This window comes from Egretta garzetta, unplaced genomic scaffold, assembly GCF_000687185.1.
Source record: "Egretta garzetta isolate BGI_Z169 unplaced genomic scaffold, ASM68718v1 scaffold279, whole genome shotgun sequence".
Lineage (NCBI taxonomy): Eukaryota > Metazoa > Chordata > Aves > Pelecaniformes > Ardeidae > Egretta > Egretta garzetta.
Genome location: NW_009260844.1, coordinates 208145 through 220716, shown reverse-complemented (window position 1 = coordinate 220716; position 12572 = coordinate 208145). Strand labels below are relative to the sequence as shown.

General features: G+C 41.7%; 1 protein-coding gene across 1 annotated transcript; it reads right to left on the bottom strand.

Moving 5' to 3' along the window:
• Positions 1 to 1314: 1314 nt before the first annotated feature.
• Positions 1315 to 12566, bottom strand: SLC46A3 (solute carrier family 46 member 3). Its single transcript, XM_009647122.2, has 5 exons — positions 12310 to 12566; positions 6325 to 7198; positions 5819 to 5902; positions 4221 to 4377; positions 1315 to 1771 (listed from the first exon to the last, which is right to left on the bottom strand). The coding sequence occupies exons 1-5, from the start codon at positions 12499 to 12501 to the stop codon at positions 1684 to 1686; spliced, it is 1395 nt and encodes a 464-aa protein (XP_009645417.1). The 5' UTR covers positions 12502 to 12566; the 3' UTR covers positions 1315 to 1683.
• Between the last annotated feature and the right edge of the window lie 6 nt (positions 12567 to 12572).

Here is a 12572-nt window from a genome sequence, read left to right as displayed (position 1 = left end):
TGCATAATGAAGAGGCAAGGGGGACAATGTAATCTTTGTGCTGAAATCCTTTACATCAGTGTTTTCTTAATCTCTCTACAAGCACTCATTATGTTTTGGACCCTCTGATTACTGTAAAACTCGGCTCGCTTCTCCAACAAGTTGGCAGCAACTTGGGCGCCTCAAGGGAGGAGAGTTAAGCAGTTTTATTTACTGGCTGGTGTCTAAACTAGCTAGGAAAAGCTAATGATCTTTAATTGCCAACATCAGCCTTGGTAGTTCAGGACCAGTGTTAAGAGCTGGCTATAGTTAGTAGCTGGACAAATATTCATTCCCCCATCCTGGATAAACAGCGCTGTTTTCACCAGCGATGGGTAGGTAGCGGTCTCCTGGATAGTGAAAACTCTCCTTTACCTTACCTGAACCTTCTTTCAAACCCCTCCGTGATCACGATACGTAGCTGGGGGACAATGCTGTCATTCAAGCAAAAAGGATCTACAGTACTATCGGCACTAATTTTTTTTGCTGGAGTACCACTGAGAAGCTCTGCAGAAGTACTCTCAAGCAAAAAAGGTGAAGAGTCAATGCAGAAACCATGTTCTAGGTTTGGCAGTCTCACCAGTTTGCACTGTGGCCCTGGGCAAGTCACTTGTCCTCTCTGTTGATTTCTCTCTCTTCTCTGCAATAGGGAGGATAATGTCTATTATGGAAGGAAGTTCTTAACAGCATTTGTAAAGTGCTTTGAAGATGAGAAATGCTGTTCAAATGCAAGCTGATTAGATGCATGATTCAGTTTTGGGCACCTCATTTCAGGGTTGTTAAAAAAATAATCAAAGATCCACTGAAAAGAAATGATACACAGCCTTTCTCCAGAAGAAACATTTAAGCTAATTACAACAGCCAACATAACTAGAAAACAAGAAATATCTGTGGGACAAAAAAATAGAGGTGTCTGTATGCAGTTCCTAATATGTGGAAAATGGTAAAAATAAATGTGCGATACGGCCTCTGCAAAATGTAGGCATAGGCCTAACTTCACACTCTGCAAGCTGGGAATTTTCTAAGTATGACAGTTCTGTGTGAAAATCCATTTTAAGTACTATGTCACAGGCAAGGTCCACACATCGCACAGTAAACTTGCCCAAACACTCTCTGCTAAGTGCGGAGCAGTAAAGCCTCCTTACAGCAGGTGCAAGTACTGCCTCCAGTTTGGTGGCTTTCTGAGAAAAAGTGCCTTTTAGGTTAGTAATTTCAGACAGGTTTGGGGGCTTCACTGTTAAGACAGGCTTTTAAAGATGTACACAGCGGACCGCATCCTCAGCGGGCATGAGCTGTTGATAAGCTTATCTGTCACCCCACTTACAGCGACACAAGGTGTATCACGCCCCACAGCTGACATTCTCGAACTTGACAAAGGGTAAGTGGAAAGACAGTCTCATCCTACCTCACTTTTTTTCTTCATGCTGAAAGCAGCATTAAAATCTCCACTGCCAGCCTATTTGCATAGTTAAGTACAAGAGCTAGCTTTATTCAAGTGCTAAAAAGAGACTGGATAAAGAGTGCTACCGATTTAGTGCTTATTGCTGCAGGGCCACTTTGAGCTTGCGTCTGCAACTGTTGTGTTATCTCTATGGTCTCTGTATGACATAATGGTCTCTGCCACTGCATGTCAGATTGGAAAACCCAGGTAGGTGAATCCTTTGTTCAACTATCAATGCTCTCTATGCTGGATACTTCTTCAGGTACGAGCAGAGCCAAGTCCTCCCCGTTCCAGCTCGTGCACAGAAGCCAGCTGTAAGGCACAGATAAGACAGGTATCTTCAGCTGAGATGGTTAAGCATAGCGTGCTGACTCAGCACCAACACACACACCTGATAGCTCTGTTACAGCCATCTTCTGTGGCACAGAGCTGTTGACGTATCCCAGCAGACAGAAGCAATGACTGTACTTGCCCTTATTGCACAAGTTAGACAATATCATTACTGCCGTCTCTGGTAAGTACTAAACTACTACACCTGATCTATTACAGACTGGAACAACTACCCTGTCTGCTCTCAAATAGTAACATTGCATGACACTCTCAAAAAAAAGGATTTTGAGAAAGATTATTCAAAGGGTGGGTTATCTGAGTCATTAATGACAGAAGGAAAAGAAAAATAACTTCCAAAAATTTATGGTGACTGTGGAGTACCGTCCCGATTGCAAGACAGACTAGTTGACGGTAAATATCTGTTGCCTTTTGCACAGAATAGAGTGCTTTCTTAACAGAAACTTTCTCTATCATACAGCACTGAACTAAACAAAACTAAGTATTTAATAAAACAGAAGTATTTACTGGGCCTTTGTAATATAACTGAATTCCTCACTTCTTTATTACTTTATTGAAAAATACTCTCCACACACAGAAGAACCCTTTGCTTCAATTCCCTCAGGTCTGAGACCCATCACTACCTAAGTCTCGAGTTACCATTAGTGCAGCTTCTCTGAATAGACTCTGTAAAACACTAGTCAGGCAGGCACAGACATGAAATTATGTGAAATGTTCTAAATCTGTAGCATTATCACTGCCTATTTAAAACTTAAAATGCAGCTGATGTAGAGATAAAAGGCGGCTGAGGTAAAGTCTAAGCATCAGGAAAAAAGATACAAGTCTCCAGCAAGAGTACTACCCTCTTAAGGAGCTTCCCTCCCCTGAATATAAATCTATCTAATGAAAAGTGATCCTTCTGTCATTTAGATCTATGTTCCAACACCCTAAAAAGACATAATTTATACTGGAAAGAATCCACAGTGACATTAACTTTTGTGAGTAGTCATGAATAATGATCTTTTGCTGTATTATTACTACACGTTCACTGGATATGATTACATGCAAATACTGTAGGGGCATATTTTTTAAATATGTTGAGAAGTTTATTCATATGGGCCTTAAAGTTAGTGCAGATCTTTTACCGATTTTGATGGCACTGGGTCACAAGGTACCCATGACCAAGGACCAGGACAGATAGCTTCCCATTAAATTCACCGGGTGACTGGTCAACCCCCATTAGGATCTAGAAGAGCTCAGACTGCACAACTAAGCTCATGACTTTCAAGTGATCAGTTACTTTTGCTCTGTGTGAAGGGCTTTCCTCAGGGGCACCCGAGAAGGTCTCACACCAAGGGAAGGCATACACATGCAGTCCAGGGTATAGTCTATCCCACTAGTAGTATATTCAGGGTAAATTACAGTTTGGGGGAATTAGGCGACAAGTTGGGGTACTGGTTGACAGCCAGCTGAGTACGAGCCACCAGTGTGCCCAGCTGGCCAAGAAGGCCAACAGCATCCTGGCTTGTATCAGGAATAGTGTGCCCAGCTGGCCAAGAAGGCCAACAGCATCCTGGCTTGTATCAGGAATAGTGTGGCCAGCAGGAGTAGGGAAGTGACCATGCCCCTGTACTTGGCACTGGTGAGGCCACACCTTGAATACTGTGTTCAGTTTTGGGCCCCTCACTACAAGGAGGACATTGAGGGTTGGGAGTTTGTCCAGACGAGAGCAAGGAAGCTGGTGAAGAGTCTGGAGCACAAGTCTGATGAGGAGCAGCTGAGGGAACTGGGGTTGTTTAGTCTGGAGAACAGGAGGCTGAGGGGAGACCTTATCGGCCTCTACAACTGCCTGACAGGAGGCTGTAGTGAGGTGGGGGTCGGCCTCTTCTCCCAGGTAATGGGCAATAGGACAAGAAGAAATGGCCTCAAGTTGCACCAGGGCAGGTTTAGGTTGGACATTAACAAAAATTTCTTCACAGAAAGTGTTGTCAAGCATTGGAATGGGCTACCCAGGGAAGTCGTTGAGTCCCCATCCCTGGAGGTATTTAAAAGAAGGGTAGATGAGGTGCTTAGGGACAGGGTTTAGTGGTGGGATGGCAGTGTTAGGTTAACAGTTGGACTTGATGATCTTAAAGGTCTTTTCCAACCTAAACAATTCTATGGTTCTATGATTCTAAGTTCACAGCACATGGAGCTGAGGGCACGTAGCTGGATCAGGGCCAGAATGGGACTGATGGTGGGAAATCTCCAGCAAAGGTGTAGGAGGGTAGGTGATGGAGACAGAAAAAGTGTGAAACTAGAGCTACTAGAGCACACTAGAGAACACTGAAGTTAGTTTGAGAACTACTGCACTAAACCATTCAGCTTCAACTCACATCAAAACAGAAGTTACTTGGCAAATGCAGTCAGAAGCACCCTCCTGATCTGTACTTACCACAGGACAGCCAGTGGAATCAGACAAAGGCCTGCCGATAAGAGGAAGCTAAAGCCTGAAAACCATGCAACAGTAGCTGCATAGAGAATATTAAAAACTGAAAGTGAAATAGTGCCGGTCACAACTTCTAAACAGGCAATACAGGCAAACACAGCACCTGCCAGAAACAAATGGATGGATTATAAACAAAACAAAATAAAACCAAACCCCCTTCAAAGCACTAAAGTTTTTAAACTTGTTTTGAAAGATCTATCTACAGTACTTTAGCAAGTATGCAAGAAACAAGCACCCAAGTATTATAGTCTTTCCTATGAAAGTGTCTTCTGTGGGGACTCCTACAGAGAAGATTTGTTTTTTAAATGAAAAAGAAACCCACCAACACACAAAAAAACATTCTGCTGGTGGAAACTATTTTTCTTTGCTATTATTCTGTCACCATACCTACTTTCTTGAATCTGCTTATCACACGAAGTTCAAACCGTTCATCCTCACTAATGGTCCTTTGCCCCTTCCAATTGTCCTCTTGATTCTCACTCTTCCCTTTCTTGTTTCTTCCTTCTCTAATCTTCACCCTTATACAGAAAAGGCTCTGATCCAACAAAGACTGCTGGCTCAGCTCATAACCATCTCCTTCTCATTTTTGCAAGGAAAGAAGCAACCATTTTTGCACTGAACTACCCATTGGGGTGGCAGTCTATCCCATCAGTGTCTTGTTAAACACATTTCCCCAGGCCACATTCATAGTCATGGGACCATAAACAAAATCACAGTAGGTAAGTTGAAAAGGATGACAAGAGGCAATCTGATTCCTGCATCAAACTACTCAAGTAGTCAAAGCCCTGAAGCATGCCAAGAAACTGCAAAAACAGAGGTGTACATTAGCATAGTTCAGTACAAAGAGATCTTTGTTTAAGTGTATAAAGATACATCTTTTAAAAAATAAAACCAAACAACTCAGGCGAATGCTTCTAGAAAGTGTATGCTCCCAAAAACCTGGTTACAGCAACCTATGGGATACTGGAGCCGCATTTTGAGGCCTGACATGCTTTTTTCCATGTTCCATACAGAAAGCACTTTGGGAAGTAATATGTTGTACCTTTTGGGATGTGTTTGAATAGCCACAGGGACCCATGAAGCCGGGCATATAGCTCAGGATCCAAGTCTTTAATTGTTTTCAAGTGCTTTGAATGTTGACCACCTATTGCTTACTTTTCTAAATTATTAAGTGTGATGCTGACAAATAACAAAAGTGTGTCTTTCTCTGCATGTCAAAATCTTGTGAATGTAGAAGCGCTTATGAAATCACATCTGTGTAATCTTGAGCATTCCTCTGCTTCAAGTTCCCCATGGTCCTTATTTTTAGAGCAGTATCTCCTTTGAAGGTTGATACTTGTGGTAGTTTTTAAACACAACGCTGTTTATATTAAGTTCAGAATCAAAAGCCATTAATATCATGACATAGGGTCATATTATATGGAACTTCAAAGAAAAGCAGTCTTAAAATACCAATACCTATCTGTTTGTTTAAAGGTAATCTTGCTGCATCTCTTTTCTGAAATACTGTATTGTTGTACTGTTCAAAACCAAATTCTACTCACCCTGTTCACCAGTGAGAACCACTTTTGACAGCATGGACCGGAGAACAGGAATAGGCATAAAGCAGAGCAAAGATGGCACCCTTACTGTAAAGCAATGAATCAGTCATGAGACATTGAAGTAATAAAACCCCAGGATTTTACAAATACATTGCAAATGAATTAGTCACATAATTTTGAATGCTCAGTTCCCCAAAGAGTAAAAGGCAATAGAAAAATCGAACTGCAAGTGCACTGAGATACAACTATCAAAGCACAGAGAAATTAATAAATCCAATATATCTGTATTGCACTAAACCCAAATCGTAAGCAAGTAATTCCATTCACTCTCCATACACTTCATCTTTTAATTAAATCCCAAATCAGTCTGACCCAACCTCGTATATTTTACCTCTCTATGACCCTTTCAAGACAGTATGTCCAATATCTACCAGCTGCACTCACTACAGATAACACAGCAGTATTTTCACATATATTGTTGACCATAGAACGACTGATTCTGAACTCACCTAAAAACATGAGCAGGGTAGTTTTGGCAAAGGCAGCCATGACCATTCCTCCTATGTAAGAAAATATCCCAATAAAGACAATATAAATGTCTTTGAGACATTTAGAAAATAAATAAACTCCTAAAAAACTGGTCAGAGAGACAGAAGTGAATGCAGCTGCTCCATATCCAATGTATACTTCATTCCAGCAGAGTGGTTCATCCAGTTCATACAGCGTAAAAAGCGAACTCCCGCCAACCATAGTAAACAAGTAAGTCATAAATGTAAAAAGTAACACAATGATTAAAATTCTCTTTTTATAAGGGGCAGTTTTAAAAAGCATGTACACTCCAGAAAATGTCTCTCTAAGAAGTTCTTTACAAGATACCGGTGCCTCGTGCTGGAATTGAGATATGCCTACTGTATCTTCCAGAAAAAATATAATATAGGTAATATTAACGACGTGAAGGAGAGAAGCTGTCACAAATGTCCACGTAAAGCCTATTCCTCTTAGAAAGTAGCCAGATGACAGTCCTGCCAATCCAGACACGACTCCAAAAATCAAATCCACCACAGCTATTCGCGTTGTCTTCTGCTTCTCATCGTGACACACGTCTGCTATAAAAGCAAAGCCTCCTCCAAGGAAAGTTGCCATACTCCCAAACAGTCCAGTAATAAATGCCACCGCAAATAGTATAGAGAGTGATAAGGAATAATATGATATTACAGTGAGGCAAATATCAGCAATCAAAGCTCCCATTGATGGTAAAACTAAAGACCTTTTGCGTCCCTGGCGATCCCCATTAGCTACAATGACAAAGGCAACTATAAGGCTGGGAACTGCCCCGGTTAAGTCCAACTGCATGTTAAAAACAGAGGCCTTTTCTTGAACTTCCTGCAAAGAGAAAACAAAAATAATTTTAAATACTATAATACATTGTAAAAAAAAAAAAAGTAATCTAATTTATAATACTACACTTACACAATGATTAGCATGCAATATAATGAATAGCACAGTCCCTGTTTATAGATTGATTACATTATTATAAAACACAATACATACAATAACATTTTATAAGATTATATGACATTATATTATGCTATACTAAAATACAGTACATTACTGTACGTTTATAAGAACTCACATTACAGTAATCGCTAATACAAAGCAATTGCATATTCAAATTGATTTTTGTAATTTTACCTTCAATATTCCTCAAACAACCCTTGTTACATTTTAAGCCAGAACTTATTTCTAAAGATACAGTCTCACCAGTACCCTTGACAGAGAAGTTTCAATGGAGACAAGAGAACTATTCTCTTGAATGTGCATTCACAAGAGCTGCCATTTGTACTGTAAGTATCTCCTTCAGCACGGGGTATGGCAAAAGGACACCGGGCCTATTTTAATCTCTCAGAAATCAGTAGTAAAGCAGTCTTTGACTGAGGAACAGCATCCCATGCTCCCTCCTCACAGGAGATCATTTTTCTTCCTAAATAATCCTACTGAGAGGGTTACAAAGAAACAATTCACTGACTAGCACATTGTGCAAGTACACAGATCAGGATTTCCTCTGACATCCCAGTGTACAAAGTTAATAACAACAACAATCGCAAATGTGAAACGCAGCATTAAAAAACTACCAACTCACAGATACGTGATGGCCGGTCACAAGCGGTGTTCCCCAGGGCTCACTTCTGGGGCCAGTTCTGTTTAACATCTTTATCAATGATCTGGATGAGGGGACTGAGCGCACCCTCCATAAATTTGCAGATGACACCAAATTGAGTGGGAGTGTCGATCTGCTTGAGGGGAGGAGGGCTCTGCAGAGGGACCTGGACAGGCTGGGTCAATGGGCTGAGGCCAACTGTATGAGGTTCAACAAGGCCAAGTGCCGGGTCCTGCACTTGGGTCACAACAACCCCCTGCAATGCTTCAGGCTTGGGGAAGAGTGGCTGGAAAGCTGCCCAGTGGAAAAGGACCTGGAGGTGCTGGCTCACAGCCGACTGAATATGAGCCAGCAGTGTGCCCAGGTGGTCAAAAGGGCCAATGGCATCCTGGCTTGTATCAGGAATAGTGTGGCCAGCAGGAGTAGGGAAGTCATCCTTCCTCTGTACTCTGCACTGGTAAGGCTGCACTTCGAATATTGTGTTCAGTTTTGGGTCTACAGCTGCCTGACAGGAGGCTGTGTGAGGTGGGTGTTGGTCTCTTCTCCCAGGTAACGGGTGACAGGATGAGGGGAAATGGCCTCAAGTTGTGCCAGGGCAGGTTTAGGTTGGACATTAGGAAAAATTTCTTCACAGAAAGGGTTGTCAAGCATTGGAACAGGCTGCCCAGGGAAGTGGTCAAGTCACTGCTCTGGAGTCTTTTACTCTTCCCATATGGTGTCTGACTACCTTAGGATTCAGGATGTCCTGTCCACTAGCCAGCACTGTAGTCACCCTGGAAGGGTCAAAACCATGAAGACTGAGCAAACTGAGAGTGGAAAATGATATTCTGATCCTTAACTCCTCCCCTGCTGACAAAGAGAACTCTATGTAGTGGCAGGAATTGCTTCTTTACCGGGGTCATCAAGTTCAAAGACATGAGCCTCAAAGAAATGCTAATACATTAGAAATAACACTAGATGTTACTACATATCATCTCAACCCACATTAACCATACAATTGTATACATACAAAAATATAATTGCCAAGCCATAATGAAGTGTTAAACTGGAGGAATAAAACAACAAAGACTTGGGTTTCGTTGTTTTGAAAGTAGATGTGCAGCATAAAGAACACGGCTAGACATCCAGATACTGCAAATGGCCATGACCTTGCAGATATAAATGACTTCTTGTCTACTGACAAGAAGACTAAAAGTACAGAAAAACTCCATTTAGAGTGTAAAGCACTCAATTGCCCACTTCATGTTTTTATAAAGTCAGCGGAAAAGAATATAGAAAATGATAGGGCAAACCTGCAGCAGCTTTAAAATCACGTAACTCTATTAAAATCAATGGAACTACATAAATTTGAAGAGAAAGGTCTACGTTTTTAATCTGCAGATACACTCTACTCTGAAAAAATGTTCACTGTGGATGAAAATAGTTCTTAAAATCACAGATTTCAACGGTAAAAGAATGAAAATGAAGATGCAATTCTCTTATCCAAGGATTAAATTAAGAGAGAAGTGTAGTGCCTGAGGCTGAACAATGTACAGGACATGATAAACTGACAGGCTCATAAAATTAAAAAATATTACTGAGTAGCAAAGAAAAATGTATGGATTGGATAATAAGTAAACTGGATGATAAATAATGTTTAATGATTAACAATACAGCTCTTCCTGAGCTAAAAAAAAAAAAGGATTATCCAAGCCAGTGATTGGAATGCTTCAGCTTGTATTTAAATTACCTTTGATCTCATTTTATTATAAAATGACTAATTACCTTCAAATTGTAAGAAATAATTAATCTAAAACCTGCAAAGACCATCCATTTTGAAGTATATTCTACTGTTTTGCAGGCTCCAAGTGATTTTTGTCTTCAATTTCCTTTTACATTTTGCTTTGAAATAGGTGAGATCAGTAAAAAGCTTCCCCGTTCTCAGAATGGAAGGATTTATACCAAATTAACGATTAAGGGAGGTGTTCTTCTAAAAGTTAATGCCAAACAGGGCCTGTTGGCAACACTCCTGACAGCAAAATTTACAGCACTTGTAAACATAAGCCAGTTAGGATGGCCTTGGAAAATCCAGAACACTCACACATCCTCAGCAAAGGGCTTGGAACTGTGTTACTGGACCTACTCTTTTCCCCATACACAGGACTACTCATGACAGAGGCTGGGTTCCACTGAAGTTAACGGGTGTTTTCAGCATTTTACATTCTTATGGTATGGTAACAAGTGTGGCTATCAAAATGCAGGTGAGATGTACAGACAAGAGCATGATTGCTCAAAAGCTCATGCCCTGTTGGCTATCATTGAAATGGAGGGAATGCAAGTTTGGCCAGAAAGGGGAACGAGGACGTTCTATTGGCCATTATTCAACAACCATCTTGAAGGATTCGTGTTCTCAAATACCAAGTTAATTATCCTTTGCATCCTTTATGCCAAAAACCCCTGTAATGTGTGAATTCACCACCACATCAATCAGAGATGCCATCTAAACTTCAGCTGAAATTAAGCACTCTGCTTCAGTATTTTGAAAAAAGAAACACGAAATCTTATACCCTGATCATAGGTGATCGCAATTTGAAAATAAGGTTGAATTTGGGGGGGCTTCTAGCAAATGCAAAGTGCAGAAAATTTTGTGGAATGTAGGTTTCTTGACGGGCTCTGTGATTAGAACTGTATGCACCACGTACGGTTTTCTTAGAGTTGCTCCTTCTATTGACATGACACTGTATGACAAAATGCCCCCCCAGCACCAAACGGGCAGCTAATACTGAGGAAAACACTTTGGGGGAGTAACATACAAGCATACAGTAATTGGTTATTATCTCCAAATAAATTCCAATGGGTGGCATACATTACCTTCCTCGGCTGATGGGTCAGCCCAAAAAGCACACTGGACTTACAATTCTATTGACCTTTTTACTTTCACATCCTTTCTACCAAGATGGCTTCTGTCACATGAGGAAGAACCTACTCCACGCTAAAAATCCTGAATTATTTCTTTGGTCCTCTTCGACGGAAGCACATACCATTAAAAAGAAAATAAAAATCTTTGATATAAGACAAATGAAGTAGATAAGCTCAGGTGTTCAGTCTTGTGCATATGCAGCACATCTGGGATGTGAGCAAAAATTTTCAGGTGCCACCCCTTCAGCAGCGCAGGGGAATACCAGCTGACTGTTTCCATAATTCCATCTTCTGCATAATTTACAGTCAGGGTCATCTACTTCTGTGACTCTACAGTGGTTTCACGTTCCACTTAATCCAACCTAACTGCCAGTTGCTGTTGCCAAGCATGGTTCTGTTGTACCTCTCCTGCAAATGTGTTCCCTCTGCCACGCCCATGTGAGGTACAGCAATCATGCGGCCAGAGCGTGTCAGAGCAGCGCGCTGCTTCGCAAAACAATAGCACTCAGAAAACAACAAACTCAAAAAAAAGTGATGAGCTAGCTTTCTGTTGAGTCAGTGCCCATATCAAATCCAAAGCGTAGCCTGTAACTGTGGAATTGCAAGATACAACACGTGGGGTGGAACAACGTGGAGGGGGGAAGGGGAAAGGCAAATGGGAGTATGACCACCTCTTCTTCTGGCAGCCCACAGTTAGTTCTGCTTAAGCGTAGCATTAAAACCGCACTGGAAGTGCAAGGGAAGAGGTTCCAATCAACACCCAGCTCTCCAGCACGCTGGACTATGAAAAAGTGCTAAAAATATAATTGGCCACGGGATGCTGTCATTGCAGCATCTTTATGTTTCAGCGAGGCACACTAGCACTGCTATGAATGGCAAATCAGTTAGGTTAGATTGTGCAAAGATCAGTTAAATTATTTTTCATACAAAAATTTTTATCTTATCCCCTTCCCCCCCCCCTCCCTTCTTCATTAATTCCTCTGAAATAAATGTATTCCAAACTAGACCTTATTCCTAAAAACTACAGGACATTTGCTAAAGTTTACATAGTTACAGAGAACACTGGAAGTCACAGAGATGGCTGATGGCTCACAGGCACACACACAAGGCCTGCTGGAAGGAGGAGCCTTCAGCGGTACCCGCTGTAATGTCAGGCCAACGCCAGTTCGGGCCAAATCCTCCGAGATGATTTTCAACTCCTGTTCAAATATGAATTTACCTCAGCATCTTCCTGGAGACAAATCTTTGTCTTTAAAGCCCTACAACTACCTACGGCGCCACATGAGGGCCATGAGACAGTGAAGTGACAGCAGTTTGCAAAACTACAGCTTTTCTAAACATAGAAGGTTAAGTAAACTTCAATAGAAGGAGGTCACACTGAGACGGCAGGTAGAGGCTGCGAGTTTAGTTACGATTGCATCTTCTTCCCCCCACTTACCTTCTGCTTGATGTACGCCGGGCTACTTTTATTCTGCTCGCAGTGACTGGCGTTGGTGTCGCTGACGAACGTGGAGTTGTACTCCTGCTCCCACAGCCGCCGGTAGATGAACTGCTGCACCAGCGGGCTTGTCAGGGACGACGCAAACATGTAGATGAAAATGACGGGCTCCACGCACAAAACCTTCCTCATTTCTGGGCTCGCCGTTTAATCCTGCATAGCAGAAGGCAAAACGCAATCGCTCGCGACGTGAAAGGAAAACG

What these genes read in the sequence shown, in the direction of transcription:
- SLC46A3 (XM_009647122.2), bottom strand. Translation starts at nt 12,501, where the DNA reads ATGAGGAAGGTTTTGTGCGTGGAGCCCGTCATTTTCATCTACATGTTT. An exon ending in TACCCTGCTCATGTTTTTAG is followed by an intron (nt 5,903 to 6,324) that starts GTGAGTTCAGAA and finishes ATTGCTTTACAG; the next exon opens with TAAGGGTGCCATCTTTGCTC. An exon ending in ATTCCACTGGCTGTCCTGTG is followed by an intron (nt 1,772 to 4,220) that starts GTAAGTACAGAT and finishes TGTGCCTTACAG; the next exon opens with CTGGCTTCTGTGCACGAGCT.